This window comes from Ranitomeya variabilis, chromosome 5, assembly GCF_051348905.1.
Source record: "Ranitomeya variabilis isolate aRanVar5 chromosome 5, aRanVar5.hap1, whole genome shotgun sequence".
Taxonomy (NCBI): Eukaryota; Metazoa; Chordata; class Amphibia; order Anura; family Dendrobatidae; genus Ranitomeya; species Ranitomeya variabilis.
This window is the reverse complement of record NC_135236.1, coordinates 251,646,723-251,673,256: the sequence shown is the minus strand read 5'-3', so window position 1 is coordinate 251,673,256 and position 26,534 is coordinate 251,646,723. Positions and strand designations below refer to the sequence as shown.

General features: G+C 41.8%; 1 protein-coding gene across 1 annotated transcript in view; it reads right to left on the bottom strand.

Annotated features, from left to right (window-relative positions):
- LOC143775659 (protein ERGIC-53-like) overlaps nt 1-19,483 on the bottom strand; it is a 146,061-nt gene extending 126,578 nt beyond the window's left edge. The window contains exons 1-3 of the mRNA XM_077264048.1: nt 18,703-19,483; nt 15,056-15,163; nt 12,937-12,998 (exon numbers count right to left, since the gene is read on the bottom strand). Coding sequence (XP_077120163.1) covers nt 12,937-12,998; nt 15,056-15,163; nt 18,703-18,897 — 365 coding nt within the window. The 5' untranslated portion in view covers nt 18,898-19,483. The remainder of the gene's footprint in view (nt 1-12,936; nt 12,999-15,055; nt 15,164-18,702) is intronic.
- Nucleotides 19,484-26,534: the final 7,051 nt, after the last annotated feature.

Here is a 26,534-nt window from a genome sequence, read left to right as displayed (position 1 = left end):
ATGGGGAGCGACACTACAGCCAACACAGCAGATGAAGACCCAACCAGGACTGTTCACATTTTCACAAATTAGTGTTAGAATCTGCAGCAGCAGCAACAAAGGACACAGAAGCCCAACTAACGAAATCACAGACTGCAATCACGAGAGATCAAAGCAGCTCACTAACAACGACAACATCGCCTAGTCTGTATAGTCTGCAATTGGGGTGCAAAAGTCCTTGGAGATCCATGACTTGTTCATCTTGATGAAAGTTAGGTGGTCTACACTTTCAGGCGACAGCTGGATGCCCTTATCCGTCAGGACATTACCAGCAGAGCTGAAGACATGTTCTGAGAGAATGCTGGCTGACGGGCATGTGTGCCTCACTGCTGTCTTGGGGAAAACTCTCTCTCTTAAGGTTGTGTAAAAGCGTGTCTCAATACTCTAGCAATCGCGAGTTCCTTTCCAGGGTGGGAAGCATCTAGCAAAATTTGGTCTTGTAACGTGGATCTAACAGAGTGGCAACCCAGTAGTCCGCACTATTTAGAATCATAACTATATGGGAATCATGTTGCAGATAGTGCAGCAAGAAGGCACTCATATGTCGGGCTCTTCCATCAGGTCCAAGCCCATGCTGTGTTGGTGGCTGGGTAACACTGATGCTTATTTCCTCCGTCCCCTCATGCCAATCACAAACAACAAAGAGGGGATGATTATCCTCTTCATCTCCTGACAGTTGCTCGCTCATCACCTCTTCCTCCTCCATTTGTTCCTAGACTCTTGCACCTTTACTAATAGTTTGCCTGGTATCACAAGCCCCCCTCGATGGCAGTAATCCACCCTCTGTTGGCACCTGCTTGTGTGACAACAGTCTGGAACTTTGAGACAATGTTATCACTTCGGCATAATCCTCTTCTTCCTCTGGGACCACCATGTCCTCCTGCAGGCTATTTAATGTCTGCTCGAGCATGTAGATGACCGGAATAGTGATGCTGATGACAACATCGTCAGCACTAACCATCTTAGTAGCCATTTTGAAACTGTGCAGAAGGGTGCAGAGGTGCTTAATCTGTGCCCACTCCGTAAACGTGATATACGCCTTGTTCGTACTGCATTGGCCCAGAATATATGACATGCCGTACTGTGTCAGGGCTCGTTGCTGCTGCCACAGTCGCTGCAACATGTGCAGAGTGGAATTCCACCGTGTCGGCACATTGCATATCAAACTGTTCACTGGCATGGACAAAGACCTCTGTATCAATGCAAGTCAATGACCTGAGGGGTGCGAATGGCGGAAGTGAGCACACAGCTTCTGTGCTTTCTGCAGCATCTCACCCAGACCAGAATAGTGGTGGAGAAATCGCTATACCACCAGGTTGAGGACGTGAGGTAAGCCATGCAAGGCATGTGTGTGAGCCTGCCTCGCCGTAGGGCTGCCACCAGGTTTGCACTGTTATCAGACCCGGCCTTCCCTAGATCCAGGTTCAGCGGAGACAGCCATTGCTTAAACTCAGCCTGGAGAGCTGTCCACAGTCTTCAGCTGTATGACTGCGATCTCCAAGGCATATAAATTTAAACACTGCCCGATTGCGGTGAGCCCTGGCTGTGCAGTACGGAGGTGGTGGAAATTCGATCTGCAATGTTGAAATGCGTCTCATTAAGGCAGAGGTTGAGCACGCAGGTGGAAGTCCTAAAGGAGGAGGCAGAAGCAATGGAGGAAGTATGAAAGCAGTGGAGGAAGGTTTGCTTGCAAGCCTTGGGGATTCCAATACTTGTGGAGCAGCCCCTCTCCCGTCTGCCCCCACAGCCACCAGAGTCACCCAGTGCCTAGTCAGCAAGATGTAACACCCTTGGCCATGGTTACTCGTCCAAGTGTCTGTGGTGAAATGTACCCTGGCATAGATGTACTCAAGGAATGGGTGATCTTGTCTGCGACATGCTGGTGTAGCGCAGGCAAAGTTTTCTTAGAGAAGTAATGGCATCTGGGCAACTGTTACTGGGGGACTGCGATGGCCATCAGCTTTCAGAAAACATCTTTATCTACCAGGCGGAAAGGCAGCATTTCTGTGCCCAACAGATTGGAAATGGTGGAGTTCAACTTCTTAGCTTTGTCATGTGTAGGAGGAAACAATGTTTTACGTGACCCCAACTGCGGGACCAAGAGCGGGCTGCAGTGCTGAGAGAAGGCGGAGTACGGTGAACCGGACAAACTGCTGGACTGTGAGTGAGATGCAGGCAGAGATACGGTGGATTGATAAAGTTGTGGTGTGCTCGTTCTCTGAGATCAGTCAAAAATAGCATGCATATCCGCTTCCGTTACAGCTGACGGCTGGCTCTCACTCAGCCGTACTGGAGCGGGTAAGGTAACAGAGGTTCTGCAGTTGGAGACCTGCGTAACAATACTTGGCATGGCAACAGAGGAGGAGGAAGAAGCAGCAGATATGGTTGATGGGGTGGCTGATGGTTGTTGAGATCCGCTGGTCTAGCAGTGGGATTGCTAGAGTAACGCATGCTTATTGCGCATGTGAAGGTTCATGCATACAGTAGTCAAATTATTGCACATTTTCCCTCTACTCATTTTTTTTGCAAAGTTGGCAGATAACGTGAGTTGACTCATCCTTTGCAGTGTCAAAAAAGGCCCAGGCTAAGCAACCCTTGCCACCCCTGCGAGCTGCAGACCAACAAACACTGCTGGCCAAAGCCACATTTGCGGCAGAGGATGTGGTTGCAAAACTCCGTGTCAGCACCGTATGGTGCAACGTAACCTCCTCATCTGCTTCCTCCTCCATCTCCTCAGATGACCTACTCAGCTGCGTGCCTCTGTGTTCACACCAAGTGGGATCTACAACCTCATCATCATCCTCTGCATTATCACATTCCTCACCGTGAGAGTCACCCTACTCCTCTTTCTGCCCTGACATCACAGTACAGTCTGCGTGAGCCTCCGATATCTGAGTCTCATGAGGATCACCCCCCCTCCCCGGGGGGATAACATCTGGTGATGAGGGTTAGGATGATGCTCGGACCCTACTTCATTCTGCCCTGCATCCAAGCTAAAAAAAAATGTCAGCTGTACAAAGCATGTAGAAAAGCCGCGGAGACACCATCACGTGTTTCTCAACGCAAGCAATGAATAGCCAGGTCTTTCACCGGGAATGAACAACCACGGGAAGGGCAGCATCCAATAAAGGACAACCACCTATGCCAAAACATGGTATCCATCCACAGACAGCTGTTTCGAGGTATTTGCCCCCTCATCAGTGTGGAGTAGGAAACTGGCTATTAGGAGCAGTGCCTAGTGAAAAGACTATAAACATAAGGATGAATGACCTCGGGGAGATCAAAACATCCAACACCGCGGAGACACCATCACGTGTTTCTCAACGCAGTGATCCAGATCTGGATCACTGCGTTGAGAAACACGTGATGGTGTCTCCGTGGTGTTGGATGTTTTGATCTCCCCGAAGTCTACCATCCCTATGTTTATAGCTGTACAAAGCAGACATGTCGCGGCTTTGAGGTGGTCTCACCGCCAGAGCCCACCTCAAAGCGGAGGTTCTGCCAGCTGACGTACTATTCCGTCAGCTGGCAGAAAGGGGTTAAAATGCAATAACAGGCGATCAAAAGAACATATCTTCACCAAAGTGGTACTATAAATGTCAGCCCGTCACATAAAAAATAAGCCCTCACCCAAACCCAGATCATGAAAAATGGAGACGCTACGGGTATCGGAAAATTGCGCAATTTTTTTTTTTTTACCACTTACATAAAAAATAACCTAGACATGTTAGGTGTCTATGAACTCGTAATGACCTGGAGAATCATAATGGCAGGTCAGTTTTAGCATTTAATGAACCTAGCAAAAAGGCCAAACAAAAAACAAGTGTAGAATTGCACTTTTTTTGCAATTTCACCGCACTTGGATTTTTTTTCCCCGTTTTCTAGTACATGACATGCAAAAACCAATGATGTCATTCAAAAGCACAACTTGTCCTGCAAAAAGTAAGCCCTCACATGGGCATATTGATGGAAAAATAAAAAAAGTTATGGCTCTGGGAAGGAGTGGAGAGAAAAACGAAAACGCAAAACAGAAAAAAGAGGCGGTCATGAAGGGGTTAATAGTCTACACATTTTAAGATAAATCAACGTCATCAGAATAATCATCATGAAAAAACCCAAAGGTATGAACTGGGATATAAACTGGTGTGCATGCAGCGTATAAGCGCACGTTCACACTGGCCACTGTACAGAAAAAAAAACCTAAGACAAAAACATAATAATTGAATACCCTGCAGAAAATAAGTCCTTCTCAGGCCTTATCCACATGCATGTCACTTGACAAACAGTAAGGTTTTTAATATTAGCGTTAGGACCGTCCCAATTAGGGTCACCGTGAAGTGGTGGGATGGCTTTTGCATGTTTTTGATCATAAAATATGTTAACTAAGTATCATATATTATTTTCATGCACTATGCTGTTTATTTATTTACTGCAGGGTATTCAACATTAGGTTTCTGCCTTTTTTTTTTTAAATCATGAAGAAGGGACCCAGAGCAACCGTGAAACACGTAGGCCATTCAACAAATTACAAATTTGTACTGAAATGTGAATGTTTAGAGATGGTAAAGAAATGGGGAAGTAGTAGCTGTTCTATCTGTTAATTTGGATTATTGCAAAATGGCCAAAAAATTATTAATCAGTAAATGGCAAAATTGATTGTATATCCAAGCGCTATCCGACAATACCCATTTATCAATATGGGAAGAAACCTGTAATCTCATTCTGCAGACAGCTGTTAGAAAGTCTGTGAGAGCCTTACAAAGTTCAAGAAGACACTGTAGACAATTCTTCTACAACAAAATGGGGCCTGAGGTTTATTAGAGAAGTGCAACAGAGCAGATACAGGAGACAGGAAAATTGAAGCAAGCAGACACAGGTGTCCAGATGAGACGGCGATATGTGTTCTGGCCCAGACTACAGTATTCGATTTTTCTATATATCATAAGGTCAGGGTCACATAGCATATAGCATCTGATGGAATATGCAAATTACACTCGGCTCAGACTCTGCTGCGAGCGTCAGCCACATGTCAGTGCTCTGATCATCTTGCATGAGAGAATCGCAGCACAGATGCAGAGTAGATGGAGAAAGTAATTTCTCCATCTCCTCCATTGTAAGCATCGGTCGTAATCACACTGCACTCAGATGGCATCCGAGTGCAATCCGATGTTTTGCACGCACCCATTGACTTATATGGGTGCGTGTTGTCCTATATACACTGGCAATTGCAGCATGTAATGATTTTATTTTCATGCCAATTCAGCGTGAGAAAATAAACGCTAGTTGGCACTACTCCATATTATAATATTGGAGAGAGTGCTATTCGATGAAAAACCATATAGTTCTTGTCCAAATTATACTCCAGTCTGAGCTAGCCCATCACAAAGGAAACTACATACTGCAAAAAAGGCGTCTACATTTTTTAATAAAGCAAGCAATGATATGACATGACAATATTTATGAGTATTGTGACAAACCTGATTATAATCCTATAAATCTCCATGTTCCTTTCAGCTAATGTCATTACTCACATCACTGCTCTTAGCCTGCTCCCATAACTCTTCATACGCCGACAGCCCTACTGTCCTGGTTTCTATATCAATTTAACATATACACTACTCACTACCATATAACATCATTTATTAGCTATCATGGCCTCCTGCAGCTGTTCCAATCAGTCTTTCTGGACTCCATCATACTTACTAATGGCACTAATGTCATTTATACCTCCACTCTGGGGAGAGCCTCAAATCATTAGCTGCAAAGTTAGTTGACTAGACATTGTCCAAGACGCCTGTTCAGCATATTATGGCTGACCAGTCGCTTACAACTCCCCCTCTTGTATTCTTTGCAGTGTACAACGCACCATGTTGCAGTACGCAGAGATTAATTATTGTAAACTGGGTCAGCGAGGAAGGTCATCAATTCACATACTCGTGAGCTGTATCTATCTGGACTTGTGTCGGCAATATTAGGGTTAGATATCTTAGGACTATGAATCGTGGATGAAGCAGGTCTCTTGTATCTCCTCATGAGAGCAGCCTACTGATGTACTTAGGACTGAAGACGATACAACTCCTCAACATGAGTCAGATCTTTTGTAAGAAGCCTTCGTCTACCGCACATCCAGAGAGAACAACCGAACACAATCCCACCTAGAATGAATGCCCAGAGTATGGGATGTGTAAAGATATGACCTACTGTACCCTGTATTGGAGGGGGTTTACCCGTGAAAAACCTAACAATTTAATCACTCCAAGATATATTCAAGTCTTCATATTGTTGGATTATTTTCTGAATTATTTCATTGTTGTGGACCACGGTAATGAGAATTCTCTGACCAGTCTGACTATACAACCCTTGGAAATGTTCCAAAACTTTCAGGTCCTTGACCATCTGGTACAAGCCAACTCCCATAGACAGATGGGGAGAGGGTAATCTTGGGGTTCAATAAGTTACATTGTACTGCTTGCCTACCAAGATGACTTTTGGTCATTAATTGGGAAGTACTATGGAGAACAGGTTGGGCTAGACCCATAATCACAGGATGGAGAATGAAAGGTGACATACTGTTTAATACTAGAAAAAAATTACATACTGGGAACTAGAGTTAAAGCTTCGTGAACATATATTCCCTTAAAACAAAATTTTATTACAAATTTTAAAAACACACACCAACCCAGTGCTTAATGGCAGGAAAAAATCTGCCTAAAAGATACAAAAAGGACCAAGGTCTAGCGCATACCCTTCAATAACCTTTCCTGTCACCTGCCTGGCTGTGGAGGTTGGCACCCTAATAAGTATTTTTTGGCGCCCCCACTCAACGTGGACTACCCCTCACTGCCCTCTCTCACCCTACTATGCAGGTGAGAAAACAATAATGTATAAGAACAGAGATGAAGAAAAGCAAAAAAATGGTCAAAAAAAAAAAAAAAACACAATATAATGAAATTAGCAAAAAAGAGAGGCAGAAGCAGGATAAATGCTGTAATTTTTTACAGGGATCCAGCCCCTTCGATACATTAATCGCTAAATACTGCTGATTTGCAGTGGGTATGCTACCAGATATGCCACATAAACATAGTACTTCAGCATAAACAAGAACTATTACCCATACCACACATGATTATATCCTGTAATCTGTCTAGCCGATTTGAGAACAGATATATATCAATCATCAGTCCAATAGCTGCCCATAGATGAGGCTGACCTGCTACCCATCCATGGCATCTGGTATCTGACATTTTTCTGACGGGTCTCCTGATGAACCGAACCACGGGGAAACGCGTTGAGGCACAACGTACTCTGATAAGTAACACGCATCATTTCGGATACTATTGACATACCCTATAGTTTGGCTCAGTGTATCTCTATGGGCATTCTAGAGTAATAACTGATGTTGTCAGCCTCATCTATGGGCAGCTATTGGACTGATGATTGATATACAGTGGGGCAAAAAAGTATTTAGTCAGTCAGCAATAGTGCAAGTTGCACCACTTAAAAAGATGAGAGGCGTCTGTAATTTACATCATAGGTAGACCTCAACTATGGGAGACAAACTGAGAAAAAAAAATCCAGAAAATCACATTGTCTGTTTTTTTATCATTTTATTTGCATATTATGGTGGAAAATAAGTATTTGGTCAGAAACAATCAAGATTTCTGGCTCTCACAGACCTGTAACTTCTTCTTTAAGAGTCTCCTCTTTCCTCCACTCATTATCTGTAGTAATGGCACCTGTTTAAACTTGTTATCAGTATAACACCTGTGCACACCCTCAAACAGTCTGACTCCAAACTCCACTATGGTGAAGACCAAAGAGCTGTCAAAGGACACCAGAAACAAAATTGTAGCCCTGCACCAGGCTGGGAAGACTGAATCTGCAATAGCCAACCAGCTTGGAGTGAAGAAATCAACAGTGGGAGCAATAATTAGAAAATGGAAGACATTCAAGACCACTGATAATCTCCCTCGATCTGGGGCTCCACGCAAAATCCCACCCCGTGGGGTCAGAATGATCACAAGAACGGTGAGCAAAAATCCCAGAACCACGCGGGGGGACCTAGTGAATGAACTGCAGAGAGCTGGGACCAATGTAACAAGGCCTACCATAAGTAACACACTACACCACCATGGACTCAGATCCTGCAGTGCCAGACGTGTCCCACTGCTTAAGCCAGTACATGTCCGGGCCCGTCTGAAGTGTGCTAGAGAGCATTTGGATGATCCAGAGGAGTTTTGGGAGAATGTCCTATGGTCTGATGAAACCAAACTGGAACTGTTTGGTAGAAACACAACTTGTCGTGTTTGGAGGATAAAGAATACTGAGTTGCATCCATCAAACACCATACCTACTGTAAAGCATGGTGGTGGAAACATCATGCTTTGGGGCTGTTTCTCTGCAAAGGGGCCAGGACGACTGATCCGGGTACATGAAAGAATGAATGGGGCCATGTATCGTGAGATTTTGAGTGCAAACCTCCTTCCATCAGCAAGGGCATTGAAGATGAAACGTGGCTGGGTCTTTCAACATGACAATGATCCAAAGCACACCGCCAGGGCAACGAAGGAGTGGCTTCGTAAGAAGCATTTCAAGGTCCTGGAGTGGCCTAGCCAGTCTCCAGATCTTAACCCTATAGAAAACCTTTGGAGGGAGTTGAAAGTCCGTGTTGCCAAGCGAAAAGCCAAAAACATCACTGCTCTAGAGGAGATCTGCATGGAGGAATGGGCCAACATACCAACAACAGTGTGTGGCAACCTTGTGAAGACTTACAGAAAACGTTTGACCTCTGTCATTGCCAACAAAGGATATATTACAAAGTATTGAGATGAAATTTTGTTTCTGACCAAATACTTATTTTCCACCATAATATGCAAATAAAATGATAAAAAAACAGACAATGTGATTTTCTGGATTTTTTTTTCTCAGTTTGTCTCCCATAGTTGAGGTCTACCTATGATGTAAATTACAGACGCCTCTCATCTTTTTAAGTGGTGGAACTTGCACTATTGCTGAATGACTAAATACTTTTTTGCCCCACTGTATATCTGTGCTCAAATCGGCTAGACAGCTTACAGGATATAATCATGTGTGGTATGGGTAATAGTTCTTGTTTATGCTGAAGTACTATGTTTATGTGGCATATCTGGTAGCATACCCACTGCAAATCAGCAGTATTTAGCCATTAATGTATCGAAGGGGCTGGATCCCTGTAAAAAATTACAGCATTTATCCTGCTCCTGCCTCTCTTTTTTGCTAATTTCATTATATTGTGTTTTTTTTATTTTTTTGACCATTTTTTTGCTTTTCTTCATCTCTGTTCTTATACATTATTGTTTTCTCACCTGCATAGTAGGGTGAGATAGGGCAGTGAGGGTTAGTCCACGTTGAGTGGGGGCGCCAAAAAATCGTTATTAGGCTATGTTCACACTTTGCGGTTTTTGCTGCGGATCCGCAGCGGATTTGCAGCTGCGGATCCGCAGCCGTTTTCCATGCAGGGTACAGTACAATGTTACCCTATGGAAAACAAAAACCGCTGTGCCCACTTTGCGTTTTTCCGCTTGAAAATCAGCGCGGATTTTCTGCGGAAAAAAAGAAGTAGCATGTCAATTCTTTCAGCGGATTCCGCAGCGGTTTTCCACCTGCACCAATAGGAAAGTGCAGTTGGAAACCCGCAGTGGAATCCGCAGTAGAAACCGCACAAAAAACCGCAGTGAAAACCACCGTGGTTTTGCACTGCGGTTTTTCCAAATCCGCAGCTGAAAAATCCGCAGCAAAAAAAGGATAGTGTGAACAAGCCCTTAGGGTGCCAACCTCCACAGCCAGGCAGGTGACAGGAAAGGCTATTGAAGGGTATGCGCTAGACCTTGGTCCTTTTTGTATCTTTTAGGCAGATTTTTTCCTTCCATTAAGCACTGGGTTGGTGTGTGTTTTAAAATTTGTAATAAAATTTTGTTTTAAGGGAATATATGTTCACTAAGCCATGACATACTGTTTAGCAGGAACATGGAAATACATCTCTCCATTGTCAAACTTTCATTCTCCAAACAAGGATGATCATAAACGTAATTAGTAACTCCATAGGGACACATCAGGTCAGAGCATTCTTGTCTGCGTAAGGAGGTGGAATACCTTCTGGAGTCTGAATATAACTGCATTGTGTTTGGGTTATAACCCACAATTTGTTGTGAACCAGCCCCATATCAACCTGGTTCAAGAGGGGTGGACAGTGCCCTGGATAGGAATTACCAATATCTCGGATTACCTGAAACAAAGTCCTAATCTAGCTTTTAAAATAATATAATCCATTACACGGGCTTGGTATTTTTGGTTGTGAAATACAGAGGCTATAGAAGGTAAATGGGGGAAAATTTTTAAACCAACCGAAACGCAAAAATTATTTTTATCCCAAAATATATTATTATTATTATTATTATAATACAATTTTTATAGCGCCATTTATTCCATGGCGCTTTACATGTGAACGGGGCAGATATAGACAAGTACAATAAACATGAGTAAAACAAGGCACACACAAGTACAGGAGGAGAGAGGACCCTGCCCGCGAGGGCTCACAGTCTACAGGGGATGGGTGAGGATACACTAGGAGAGGGTAGAGCTGGTCATGTGGCGGTTCAGTAGACTGGGGATCACTGCAGGTTGTAGGCTTGTCGGAAGAGGTGGGTCTTCAGGTTCCTTTTGAAGGTTTCCGTGGTAGGCGAGAGCCTGATGTGTTGGGGTAGAGAGTTCCAGAGTATAGGGGAAGCACGGGAGAAATCTTGGATGCGGTTGTGGGAGGAAGAGATGAGAGAGGAGTAGAGCAGGAGATCATGAGATGATCGAAGGTTGCTGTAGGTAGGTAACGGGAGACCATATCACAGATGTATGGAGGAGTCTGGTTGTGAATGGCTTTGTATGTCATTGTTAGTGTTTTGAACTGTGTGTATATATATATATATATATATATATATATATATATATATATATATATATATATATATATATATATATATATATTATATACAGTACAGTCCAAAAGTTTGGACACCACCTCATTTAAAGATTTTTCTGTATTTTCATGACCCTCAGAGAGTATTTTTGTTATTTAATAAAGTATACATTTTACAGGGTTTTTTTCTTTTGTAAATCTGTGTATAACCACGCTCATACCACTGACAGGCCTGCAAGTGAGACCTAGTCCTCTGGTGATAATCTCCTGATGATAAAACACTGATTGTATTGAATCTACAAGACACAGCCCAATAAGTGACTCATCCCTGGAATCAGGATCTCTTGCCCTATTTTTCTACTCTCAGATTAAATAGCAAAAACCTTCTCACATACATCTTCTGCTCTTTTGGCCACGTGTACGGCTTCAGATGTGAATAGAGCTGCACGCATGCATAAGATTTGCAAGGAGCTGGTGATGTTATTAAATGCAAAGAGGGATGATTAGTATGGGGAAAAAGTCCGAATTAGCATAATAAAAACATGCATTTAAGAGGAATTATAAAGGGCTACTTAGCCTGGGAATTTAGTAATACATATGTGAATGCTGCTGGGTTGGAGTACATACGGGACCTGACAGGTTCCCTTTAAAAGAAAATAAGGCTATGATGTATTTTCAATTTAAGAGTAGCTTTAGATAAAATTGCTAGTGGAGTGTAATGTGTTTGCGTTGTGAAGTACAGATTGTTGGGTTGGCGAGCAGTCAGGAAGTGGTATGGCGCAGAGCAACGCTATACAGAATGTTCTCTCTGCATCAACACCAAAGTGTTCCAGGTAATTAGTGTCAGATGCTGGCAAACCAGATGTCAGATACTATGAAATAATACATACTGTGTAGATACATCACATATGGTACCCTGGTATTAGCATAATGCCAAGAGCAACAATAACCAGGGCAAAAAGGGTACTCCTCTTTCATGCAAAAATAGGAAAAACCACGTGGACAATTTCTAAGTATCTTCATCCATTTCTTCATAAAGCTGTATAGCAAAGGGCTAACAGATGTTCTTCATTCCAGGCTAGGAAGACGCTGCGCATTCAGTGCTGCACATATGTGCGTGGGGACATTAGAACTTGGAGGGAATGGAGGGAACAGCCATATGGCGTGTTCCTGTCTCTAAGGAGGGGCATGAAGCTGCATCTACAAATATGTACAAATAAACAGAATGAAGAAGGAAATATTGCTGAAAAGAGACTTCTTTTCTCATCATGCCTGCTGTTATTTCTGTACAAGACGTGACAATGCAGTTCACTCTATTTTTATCATTTACGACTAATAAACGGTTGCACAATCTATGGCATTCGGAAAGCTGATAAAGTAATTTGTCGGCTGGTAGGAAATAGAGGGAGTTACTGTTCTGAAACCATTCCAATCCTGTTTTGGAAAAAATAAAATACAGAAACGGAAACACAGGCCACAAATTCAGCTATGTAGCTGCCGTATGAAACCACAATGCTATGCAGATGGAAAATAAAACTTGGGCCACATTTGCATCATATGGGGAAGCTACTGAACATAGAAGAAATACAAGACTTTCATGTGACGGCGTGCCTGCCTCAAGTCAGTGCTGTATGTTTTATGTTTCAACACAATGAAATGTCTGCAGAAATTTTATATATATATATATATATATATATATATATATATATATATATATATATATATATATATATATATATATATATATATATATATATATATCTATCTGTTACATGTATATATAGGCTGCTGCATGTAACAGTCCATCCATATATCAGAGGACGGACAATTCTTATATTTCAGTTCTGCTATATACACTTGCGAAAAGAAACCAGTTATTTTTTTTTCTTTGAATACATATCTCTATTTGTAGAAATCCAAAAATCATGTTTTTTTTCCCCTGCACTTACCGCAAGTGGTCATACTGAAGCTTGCCATTGTTGCCCACAATGACTATAGCTGGATTATTTCCCTGCAGAAAGAAAAATAGAAAATGATTCTTCAGATAGCAGGGCTATGAAAAATATAAAGAAAAGGCTTTGGAGTAGCTCAAATATCTACATGACAAGCAAAATGGCAACGCAAAATATAAAATTCTAGATAAGGAGATACCGGCAGGGTGGTGTAATGGCTCAGTGGTTAGCACCCACAGTCTTGCAGTACTGTCCTAAGTTTCCACACTTTGCTGCCATGGCTGATAAATGTTATGACAGATTAAGGTAAAAGGTTCAAAATGGTCATATTCCAGGTCAAACACTGCATTTTACATTGTCCGTTTGCAATATGTTCCATGAAAGCTCATGGCATATACCGGTGCTTCCCACTAAATTAGAATATCATCAAAAAGTTAATTTATTTCAGTTCTTCAATCCAAAAAGTGAATCTCATATTATATAGTCATTACAGAGTGATCTATTTCAAGTGTTTATTTCTGTTAATGTTGATGATTACAACTTACTGTAAACATTTGATAAATGATTCAAAGTGCAGTGTGAAATTGTGGTAATGAAGTACACTAACAAATTGGTTTATATAATACATAGTGCAGTCACTCCACTCTAGATTCATGAAGTGGTTGAGTACACTCGGCATCCCAGCAGATTGGACGCCAGAACAAGATGTCATTGCATCATAGCAGAGTAATTCCATTTCAGGAATACAAAATACTGGGGACAACCCTAACAATTCCAGCAGTTTGTTGTCTTTTACATATTGTTTATAATGTTCTGCAAATGATCTAAAACTAACATCCTACATACTCTGAAAATCCCAATTCCGTCTCCAAGACTTCTCTCAAGCTGCACTAGTTTTCTGAAATGCTCTACCCAAGAAAAATCTGATTAATACATTTAAGCGTTTTAACCCCTTCATCGTCTTAGGATTTTCAGTTTTTGCGTTTTCGATTTTTGCTCCTCCTTCTTCCCAGATCCATAACATTTTTATTTTTCTGTCAATATGGCCATGTGAGGGCTTGCTTTTTGCAGGATGAGTTGTACTTTTGAACATCACCATTCTTTTTACCATATAATGTACTGGAAAACATGAGAAAAATTCCAAGTACGATGAAATTGCAAAAAAAAGTGCAGTTCCACAATTGTTTTGTGTTTTCTTTTTAACATGTTCACTAAATGCTAGAAATAAAGTTCGCATGGGTGAGAGTTTATTTTTTGCCCACCAAGCTGACATTTTTATCAAACCATTTTGGGGGTCCGTAGATATGCTATTTTGATCACCTGTTATTGCAATGTTGTAACAACAAAAAAAACGTAAATTTGGCATTTCAATTGTTTTCTCATTATGCCTCGTTATTCCAATCGGGTTAATTATTTTTATATACTTTTATAGATCGGGCGTTTCTAAATGCGGCGATACCAAATGTGTATTTTTTTTAGTGTTTTTATTTTTAATTGGTCAAAAGGGGGTTGATTTGAACTTGAATTTTTAAAACCATTTTTTTTTTACTTTTTACTTACTTCATTAGACTCCTTAGGAGACTTGAAGCTGCGATCTTCTGATTGCTTGTGCTATACATAACAGGGCTTCAATCCTTCTATGTGTAGGAGAAATGATCATCTGCTTTCTACGCCCGGCATGGAGTGGTACTCATGGCAGACCAGCATTGACAAGCACGGGGGTCTCCTGCAGACCCCGGTTGTCATGCTAACCCATCGACGCCTCACGAACAAGTGACCGGGGCATTGATGGGCGAGGTTTGTTCCATGTGCCTGAAAAAATGCGGGCTCAGCGCCGGAGCCAGCATCAAAGAGAGGGAGGCGATATATGACGTACCTATACATCAGGTCGTAAAGGGGTTAAAAACACATTTTTTTTAGTCAGGACTGTCACCAAATTTTACTAACTTAACTCTTCCCTGTTCCCTTTTTTAAATTTTCCTCAGAATCTGGTCCCTCCACCATGGCTGAACCATGAATGACAAGAATTTTCTACCTAGATAGAATACAGCCTTAAATTACATTGAGATACATGGACATAGCTGTGTGAATGTGCACCCGTAATACGTGAACTTACCATAGAATCATGATCAAATGTGTCAAAAATAATTGCCACTCCATCCCAAAGATCAGCAGCACCAAATACTGTGCCCAATTCTCCTTTTTCCCTGGTATACCAAAAGGCCTAGAAGAAATGGATGACAAATTTATTGCTGAGATTTTTTTTTTTCTGGAGAAATAATTGTAGGGAAATTCTTGACATCTAATTTTGTGATGTGATTTTTTTTTTTAAATGACTGGTCCCATTCAAAAGAAGGTGGATCAATATATAAAGTGAAATATAGTTGTTTTTTTATTTTTTTTAAGAAGGTATTTTAGTAATTCTAATTAGTATAAATTATAAAACTACTTTCATCACTATACCACCGATCACAAGAAAGTATAATAAAACCCAACATTAATGGTGTAAATGCACGCTATAGACCTACAGTCACTAGCAATAATGTATACTGCATGACTACAATCTGGAACGCCAGGAAAAATAGCATTCATTCCGATTGAAAAAAATTCTGCATTAATTTAAAAATGTGACAAATTATTCGAAAAAGCATTTCCTCCAAGCGAGAGAATATTGGTAGATCTATCGATTTAGCATTTATTATTTTGAACAGGATTTCTTTTACTTTATGTACCATCAGCCAGAACATGGTGATCCCTGGGCATTAGCACATGTGAAGTCCATGTCAAAATACAGGTCCTTCTCAAAAAATTAGCATATAGTGTTAAATTTCATTATTTACCATAATGTAATGATTACAATTAAACTTTCATATATTATAGATTCATTATCCACCAACTGAACTTTGTCAGGTCTTTTATTGTTTTAATACTGATGATTTTGGCCTACAACTCCTGATAACCCAAAAAACCTGTCTCAATAAATTAGCATATTTCAACCGTCCAATCAAATAAAAGTGTTTTTTAATAACAAACAAAAAAACCATCAAATAATAATGTTCAGTTATGTACTCAATACTTGGTCGGGAATCCTTTGGCAGAAATGACTGCTTCAATGCGGCGTGGCATGGAGGCAATCAGCCTGTGACACTGCTGAGATGTTATGGAGGCCCAGGATGCTTCAATAGCGGCCTTAAGCTCATCCAGAGTGTTGGGTCTTGCGTCTCTCAACTTTCTCTTCACAATATCCCACAGATTCTCTATGGGGTTCAGGTCAGGAGAGTTGGCAGGCCAATTGAGCACAGTAATACCATGGTCAGTAAACCATTTACCAGTGGTTTTGGCACTGTGAGCAGGTGCCAGGAAGCATGAAGTGCTCCAAAATCTCCTGATAGCTAGCTGCATTGACCCTGCCCTTGATGAAACACAGTGGACCAACACCAGCAGCTGACATGGCACCCCACACCATCACTGACTGGGTACTTGACACTGGACTTCAGGCATTTTGGCATTTCCTTCTCCCCAGTCTTCCTCCAGACTCTGGCACCTTGATTTCCGAATGACATGCAAAATTTGCTTTCATCAGAAAAAAGTACTTGGGACCACTTAGCAACAGTCCAGTGCTGCTTCTCTGTAGCCCAGGTCAGGTGCTTCTGCCGCTGTTTATGGTTCAAAAGTGGCTTTACCTGGGGAATGCGGCACCTGTAGCCCATTTCCTGCACACGCCTGTGCACGGTGGCTCTGGATGTTTCCACACCAGACTCAGTCCACTGCTTCCTCAGGTTCCCCAAGGTCTGGAATCGGTCCTTCTCCACAATCTTCCTCAGGGTCCGGTCACCTCTTCTCGTTGTACAGCGTTTTCTGCCACATTGTTTCCTTCCAACAGACTTACCATTGAGGTGCCTTGATACAGCACTCTGGGAACAGCCTATTTGTTGAGAAATTTCTTTCTGGGTCTTACCCTCTTGCTTGAGGGTGTCAATGATGGCCTTCTTGACATCTGTCAGGTCGCTAGTCTTACCCATGATGGGGGTTTTGAGTAATGAACCAGGCAGGGAGTTTTTAAAAGCCTCAGGTATCTTTTGCATGTGTTTAGAGTTAATTAGTTGATTCAGAAGATTAGGGTAATAGGTCGTTTAGAGAACCTTTTCTTGATATGCTAATTTATTGAGACAGGTTTTTTGGGTTATCAGGAGTTGTAGGCCAAAATCATCAGTATTAAAACAATAAAAGACCTGACAAATTTCAGTTGGTGGATAATGAATCTATAATATATGAAAGTTTAATTGTAATCATTACATTATGGTAAATAATGAAATTTAACACTATATGCTAATTTTTTGAGAAGGACCTGTATATATGTTGCTCGCTTGTTTCCTATACCTAGTAAACCATAGAATAAGCACAATAATAATTAAACATGCTACTAAACAAGAGACAGGAGTAGCTAGAGAAAGACAATCAATTCTGGTGCCTCCCATGTTCTCCTCACCCACAACTAGAGGACACCTCAGTCACTAGTTAACTGGAGTTAGGAATATATATTCAGTAATTTAATCAAATGTTTGAAAGGTATCTAACTGCAAGAAACAGTCTTAAAGGGAATCTGCCAGTAGGATCAACCTCCTAAGCCTTCTATATGGGCATGTAGGTTATAGGAATGATACCTTTTGATCTGTGATCTGATGTTTCATTCCGTAAAAATCATTTTTTTCTTAATATGTAAATGAGATGTTAAGATCTATGGGCAGGACATAGATCTCCCCAATATCAAAAGGGGCTTTACCAGTGTGAAACATGTAATTCAGGAGAGCAGACTCTCAGTCATTACATGTTTCACTCGTTATTCCCCCTTTCATTTAACATAAGCTTTGGAGGCAGGGAGTTCTGTGTCCGGCACATCTAATTTATATTTTATATAATTGTATTCAACTTTCTATCACGTATATGCCCATATAGATGGCTTAGGAGGGATAATCTGACTTGTACATCCCCTTTAGAGCATGTTCACACCAGCGTATACATTAGACAAGTGCCATCTGATTGTTTTTTTATCGGATAGCATTCGGACCAATGTTATTCAGTGGGGCAGTGCTGATGCCAAGAATGCCATAATTTCACTTTGAAATTGGATGCCACTCACCCATTCTAGTCTATGAGGGTGTGTAAAATATCAAACTCTGATTACATCTCAGACTCAGAGAATGTAGAAGATGGAGAAATTTTGTTCTCCATTTTTCTCGCGAATCGGATCACACTTTGATTAGAGCGTCATTTGCATAATCATTCTCATATGAGAGAATCTACGTCCATCTGACCATGGCCTTAAAGTGACTGTCCATCCTTTTTTTTTTTAGAAGTCACCATCACCTCTAAGTGATGGCTACCTGCTATTTTCCTGCATATTTGCTGGTGTGATCTGACACAGCTCATCTACAGTAATTACAGGGGTCTGAGGTATACCGGTCCCTCAAACCACAATAGCAATTACAGTGATGCTTGAAATTTGTGAAACCTTCAGAATTTTCCATTAATCTGCATAAATTTGACCTAAAACTACGTCAGATTTTCACACAAGTCTTAAAAGTAGAAAAAGAGAACCAAATCAAACAATTTAGTCAAAAACATTAAACTAACTTTTTAAAGAGTCATTTTGAAATAGTAAAATGATTCTAATATCTCACATCTGAGTGGCAAATGTATATGACTCTGGAGAGTCGCTCTAAAGCTTCTTTCTCCCATATACAATTTTAAAATTCTGTTTACCAGTCCCTCTGCCCCTTCACGTCCATGACCGGAGATCGTTATAGACATATCCACTTCCCAGTGTGGAAAAGAAGAATTATTCTTAGTCCACATCGAACCTTTGCGATTTTTCATTGATGAAACAAGGCGAACTTCATCAGGACCAGAAACCGCATCTACAAAAATACATATTATGTGACAATTTAACTGACACATTGAAAACTATTAGCCTAATTCAAGCATTTGTGCAAAAGAGCTAAAGAGAATCTGACATCAGGATTTTATACCCCAAACTATAGTACAGCATCGTAATCCAAAATTACTATATACGATTTCACAATAGAAACTGTATACTTTATTGAATAGATCCTAGACTTGATGAGACAGATGCACTTACTTTGAAAATACATGTCAGGATGGCTGTATAGATTCTGATAAAATGTTAATTTAAATAGCAAGAGGATACATTGGTCCACAAGCATTACTGTTGAGTTATTCTTTGTCAGTCTTTTTACACTTTTTTTAATTTTGTAAAAGATTTATCCCTTGTCATTTGTTACATTTGCCACATTTTAGACCAGAGAAATTGTGGCACATGTAGGAGTGTGATACTAAGGGTGATAAATTGCATATGAAGGAGAATTTACCATTATTTCAACCAAGAAAGTGGTTTGTGGTAGCTTGTGGTACCAAAAAAAAAAAAGTTAAGAGAAGGTAAATTACTGCCATAATGTCTCATCTAATCATGTGATTTTGGCGGCCATTGTCTTTTTTGAAAAATTGCTATACATCATACAAAATACTTTGGCCACCTAAGGGGTTACACAAGTGGAGTATACATATTGTAAGGTAAAATATATGTATTTAATTCAGTCTTGTACTGTAAAATAAAATTACCTCCATAGGTTTCCCAGAAGGGTATAGTTCCATCAGGAAGGGTGACATGAGGTCTCTTGAAACTGTACTTGTACTCAAACCTGCGGTGTGCCGGCTCGTCTTGTGCAAGGTAACAAGGTGCGAGGAGGGACAGAAGCAAGAACCAACCAGGGAAACACATCTGGAGATCAGTTTGGACTATCGGTAGACAATGACCAGAGGAGAACCACACTAGCCACACAAGCCAGAGAGGACCAAGGAGGAGGGCTAGAATTGAAGAAAACCCGGCGTTTGCTGATTGGGTATAGGACTCATTGATCAGTTAGCAGAATTGGAGCAGCTGGATATTCCCACACATGGAGGGTTAATGTGTAACCTTTAACTTTTGCCTACACGTCAAGGTATAATGAACATTGTCATATATAAACATGCCATATATATTAGACACAAAAGAATTGGTCTCAAAACCCTTTACAAGATATACAATATATACACTGGTGATACTGAGCTAAAGTTAGAAAAGCAAAGACATTTTTCTGTATTTAGTTTTTGCTCGTATAGTGGATGAAAACAAAGCAGTCATTTATCAAATAGATTAAAGTCTCTTTTTTATAATATACTATGGAATTTTATTTCAAGCAATTTTCTAATGTCAAAATCTGATCTACCAAACCTGCAAGGAAATAAAGTTCACTGTTCTGCAGACAAACAAAAGAAAAAAAAGTCATGGCTTAGAAGCGGTATTCATGTGCGCACATGAATATATTATATATAGTACTGTGTTAAAGTTTTAGGTAGGTTTGGAAAAAAATGCTAGAAAATAAAAATACCTTAAAAAATAGAAGAGTTAAAAATTTTTAATCAATAAAAATGCAAAGTGAATGAACAAAAGAGAAATCTAAATAAAGCCAGTATTTGTTGTTTACCACCAATTGCCTTCAAAACAGCATCAATTCTTCTAGATACACTTGCAGAAAGTCAGGAATTTTGTAGGATTACAGTCAGTTGGGGGTATGAATAAAGAATTGGGACACATCTGCACCCATGTACTGTTCGGAGAGCTCTGCCCAGAAGTGGTCATGGAAGAACTGTGGCCAAAAGGCCTGATGTTCAACATGGGTACAGGTCAAGGTGTGTAAGAGAACACACTTTTGGCTTTAAAAACACATACAAGTGCTTCTCACGAAATTAGATTATCAAAAAGTTAATTTATTTCAGTTCTTCAATACAAAAAGTGAAACTGATATATTAGATCGTCATTACAAACTGTTATGCTTGGGTGGGGGGACAAGAGACAAGAGTGGACCCACTGGACAGTAATACCGAACCTCCCTCGAGCAAGCGAACCAAATAGACCAACCCCTATACAGGGATATGTCAAGTATAGAGATGGCTAGCACACGACCGAGGGAAGTAAGGTGCTAGTGAACGGGAAGTAATCCCCTCAATACGTATAAGTCTATAATCACTGCACACTTTGCGACAAGATTTATGCTTCAAGATAACATGTGTTTTATTATAAGTGATGAGGCAACAAGCACAGAAGCGACAAATGCAGACGTTTCGGCCACTCTGTGGCCTTGATCACTGTGTCGCTAAAAAAGATGAAAACAAATATACATAAGACTTACAATATAAGTACAAATACAATATTTACAATATTTACAAAAAGAAGCCATAAGATATATGGCATATTAGGCATCGTAAGGGATGGAAGTCATGTCAGAGAGGCTGGTGACTAAGGGATATAGCCTTTGAAGGGACCTTTGAACAAGTATATGACATCCGTAGGAGACATAGGAGAGACAGATGTTGTTACAAGACGACCCATTGAAGTGTTGAGGTCTATCAAGATCTGGGTGAAAAGACAGGAGCTACAGAACATTGAAGAGTAATGTGGGGACATACCGTAGTAGAAGTGTGTCACTAAGTTATGCTTGAGCGTCCTGGATAGGCCTGGGCCAAAATCTGTTACGTATAACCTGGTAAGGGTGATGGATATTAGTTACAGTAAGCTAACCGTAATGTCACGTTTTTAGAATAATGTGGACAATAACCAGTACTCGTGGAATGCCATGTAATATTAAGGGGATGAGGTGTACTGGAGCACTGTGATTCAAGTAACCATGGTAAAAGTACAGTTGGTGCCGAGGCCACAGTGGGGGTGTTGGCTATAGTAAGGGGTATACACCTGTACATATATATATATATATATATATATACATACATACACAGTAGTGGTGCATAATGTGGGAGTTAGAAGACATAGTTACCCCTGGGTTGGAGCTGCACCGGCCAAGACGGTGAATGCGCCCCCTTTGATTAGACGTAATGGTACAGCTGCATGAGCCAAGATCGTATGGGTGCCACTGGGATAAAATCAAGTATATGGTGGTAAGCATCATGACGCTATAGGCATTGTCTGTTAGTGACACAAAAGTGTACTTACATAATGGCCGGATCTGGAGTCGTATGTAGGCGGTGGAGTGCTGGCACAAAAGTGCCTTAGCGGTAGGAAGCCTGGAAGAACACAGGCTGAGCGCTTATTTATAGCGCCCATGGGTCCGGTAACCGGAAGTGAGAGGCCCGCTGGCACATGCGCTGTCCGGTCATCCTAATGTTTAGTATTACGAGCGATGCCGGGAGACGCCGGCGCCTGCGTAGTGTCACAGGGTTTCTGGCTTAACAGAGCTCTAGGGATGAGGAGCGTTGGCGCATGCGCAGTGTGTGGTAGGCGTGCCTGCTAATGTACTGCTGGTGACCACGGTAATGTCGGTAAGCCGCAGAGAGGAGAAAAGGAAGGAGGAAATAAAATAGAGCTTGTTGGGGAAGATCCCAAAGTCACTATTGGGACTCTGGGACTACGTACTCCAAGTAATTTTATGCCACCAAAATCCAATCACGCGGTTGAGACCTTTATCAACCTCCTCGATAGGGACATCAAACAGACTATCCACGACCATCGCCTTGGCTTCCTCCCTGTCCGCCACAAACTCAATTCTACTGAGAGACAAGCCTTAGAATCCCTTAGAGACAACAGAAATATTGTCATAAAACCGGCAGACAAAGGGGGCGCCATTGTGATTATGAACAGGAGTTACTACATATCAGAAATTAGGAGACAACTTTCCGATATCAACACATACAGGAAGGTACAAAATGATCCCACGTTCTCAATCCGACATAAAATCACGGCGGTTCTGGATAGACACATTGATCTTAAAACCATTGATAACAAAACCAGGACGTATTTGATAAACCACCACCCTGTCACACCTGTGATATACATACTCCCGAAAATACACACACACTGAGCATGCGCCAACGCTCCTCATCCCTAGAGCTCTGTTAAGCCAGAAACCCTGTGACACTACGCAGGCGCCGGCGTCTCCCGGCATCGCTCGTAATACTAAACATTAGGATGACCGGACAGCGCATGCGCCAGCGGGCCTCTCACTTCCGGTTACCGGACCCATGGGCGCTATAAATAAGCGCTCAGCCTGTGTTCTTCCAGGCTTCCTACCGCTAAGGCACTTTTGTGCCAGCACTCCACCGCCTACATACGACTCCGGATCCGGCCATTATGTAAGTACACTTTTGTGTCACTAACAGACAATGCCTATAGCGTCATGATGCTTACCACCATATACTTGATTTTATCCCACCCATACGATCTTGGCTCATGCAGCTGTACCATTACGTCTAATCAAAGGGGGCGCATTCACCGTCTTGGCCGGTGCAGCTCCAACCCAGGGGTAACTGTCTTCTAACTCCCACATTATGCACCACTACTGTGTATATATATATATATATATATATATATATATATATATATATATATATATATATATATATATATATATATATATATATATATATATATATATATATATACACACAGGTGTATACCCCTTACTATAGCCAACACCCCCACTGTGGCCTCGGCACCAACTGTACTTTTACCATGGTTACTTGAATCACAGTACTCCAGTACTCCTCATCCCCTTAATATTACATGGCATTCCACGAGTACTGGTTATTGTCCACATTATTCTAAAAACGTGACATTACGGTTAGCTTACTGTAACTAATATCCATCACCCTTACCAGGTTATACGTAACAGATTTTGGCCCAGGCCTATCCAGGACGCTCAAGCATAACTTAGTGACACACTTCTACTACGGTATGTCCCCACATTACTCTTCAATGTTCTGTAGCTCCTGTCTTTTCACCCAGATCTTGATAGACCTCAACACTTCAATGGGTCGTCTTGTAACAACATCTGTCTCCCCTATGTCTCCTACGGATGTCATATACTTGTTCAAAGGTCCCTTCAAAGGCTATATCCCTTAGTCACCAGCCTCTCTGACATGACTTCCATCCCTTACGATGCCTAATATGCCATATATCTTATGGCTTCTTTTTGTAAATATTGTAAATATTGTATTTGTACTTATATTGTAAGTCTTATGTATATTTGTTTTCTTCTTTTTTAGCGACACAGTGATCAAGGCCACAGAGTGGCCGAAACGTCTGCATTTGTCGCTTCTGTGCTTGTTGCCTCATCACTTATAATAAAACACATGTTATCTTGAAGCATAAATCTTGTCGCAAAGTGTGCAGTGATTATAGACTTATACCTATACAGGGATAGTTAGGGAGCAAGCCAAGCCATTATGGATGCCAGGACCAGGGATCAGCTCTAGAGGAGAGAGAGACAAGAGTGGACCCACTGGACCATAATACCGAACCTCCCTCGAGCGAGCGAACCAGATAGACCAACCTCTATACAGGGATAGTTAGGGAGCAAGCTCGAAGGTAACTAGTACTACAGATGCCAGGACCAGGGATCGGCTCTAGAGGAGAAGATAGGAAACCACAAGAATGAATACAGGGAAACGTGGGGAAGATCCACGGAAATGGTAGCAGCAGGACAATGAGCTCCAAGGATGAGGAGATAAGGGACACAGGGCAGGAAAACAGGACTACACGAGGAAAGTGAAGAGATGGACCTGGATGAAGAGCCAAACACAGAGGAACTCAGGGTTTAACTTAACAATCAGGCACCTACACAAAAGAAGGGCGGCCTGAAATACCAAGTGGCTGCCTCCTATAGGCCCAGCAATGCTGCCGGGTCAGGTCGCAGCCAGAAGTGAAGGAGGAGAGTGTGCGCGCCCGGTCCCAAAGAAGATGGGAGAAACCAAGCGCTTGACAGGCAGCAGAGGGGAGGCGCGCCAACGCACCCAAAGAGAAACGCGCTGGGACCCAGACCAGGATGGAGCAGGGAGCAACACAGGAGCGCCGACTGAAGAGGAGGAAGAAGCAGGAGCCGCGGCGCCGACCGAGGTAAGTATAGGTGCAACAGTACCCCCTCTCTTAGACCCCCCTCCACCCCTTTTGGACAAAAATCTCTTAACAATACGAGGCGCATTAATGTTCTCCCGAGGTTCCCAAGATCTCTCCTCGGACCCAAACCCCTTCCAATCAATTAAGAAGAAGGTTTTGCCCTAAGCCAAGATATCTTTTACTTCAAAAATATTAGCTGCACTGACCGGGAGAGCAGAAGAGTCAGAAGTAGGGTGGAAACTATTAAGAATGACTGGTTTTAGGAGAGAAACATGGAAAGCGTTGGGAATGCGGGGCAAAGCAGGCAACCTCAGCTTGTAGGACACATCGTTGATGCGGCGGAGAACTTCAAAAGGACCAATGTAACGAGGACCCAACTTGTAGGAAGGTATCTTCAGTCTGATATATTTAGATGAAAGCCAAACCCTCTCGCCCGGAAGATAAGTTGGAGCATCAAGGTGCCTCTTGTTGGCATGTTTCTTCATGCGTTCACTGGCTCTCCCAAGTCCCTCTTTAGTCTCAAGCCAGATTCTGGAAAATTCTATGACCTGCTGGGACTCCGGAAGAGACAGTAATCGGTAAAGGAATGCTGGGATACATGCCGAAAACAACAAAGAATGGAGATTTGCCAGAAGATTCGTTGGGATGGTTATTATAGGCGAACTCAGCCCACGGAAGAAGTCCAGACCAGTCATCTTGATGAGAGTTGGAGAAGTGACGCAGATAAGACGACACTTTATTTACTCGTTCCACTTGGTCGTTGGTTTGCGCATGGTATGCAGAAGAGAAGTCTAACTTTACCTCCAAGAGACCACACAAAGCCCTCCAGAATTGAGAAGTAAACTGGAATCTGCGATCAGATACTATATGTAGAGGAAAACCGTGAAGTCGAAAGATGTGCTGGACAAAGAGCTTAGCTAATTCGGGAGCAGAAGGCAGTCCAAGCAGCGGAACAAAGTGCGCCATTTTCAAAAAGCGGTCCACTAAGACCAGAATGGTAGAATACCCGGAGGAGCGAGGCAGATCAGTGATAAAATCCAAAGCGATATGTTGCCATGGGGACGATGGAACTGGCAACGGAAGTAGAAGCCCTGATGGTAAAAGTCTGGGAACTTTGATTTTAGCACAAGAAGAACATGAGGCAGTAAAATCGATCACATCCTGACGGAGAGGCCACCAATAGAACCGGGAAATGAGATCCAGAGTCTTCTTAATGCCCACATGACCGGAGATCTTGGAGGAATGTCCCCAACGTAGAATCGTCCTTCTATCAGCCTCTGGAATGAAGGTTTTGCCTGGAGGTGGAACGATCAGATTTACAGGAGCCACAGTAACAACCTTGTATGGATCAATTATGTGCGAAGGTTCCTCCTTCAAATCAGAAGGTTGAAGAGACCGAGATAATGCATCGGCTTTGACGTTCTTCAGACCAGGACGAAAGTGCAACTTGAAATCGAAACGGACAAAGAATAGAGACCACCTGGCCTGTTGGGGATTTAGCCTCTGGGCAGACTGAAGGTAGGATAGATTCTTATGGTCCGTGAAAATAGTAAAAGGATGGACAGCCCCCTCCAGTAAATAGCGCCACTCTTCCAGAGCCATTTTAATGGCTAGCAGTTCTCGATCTCCA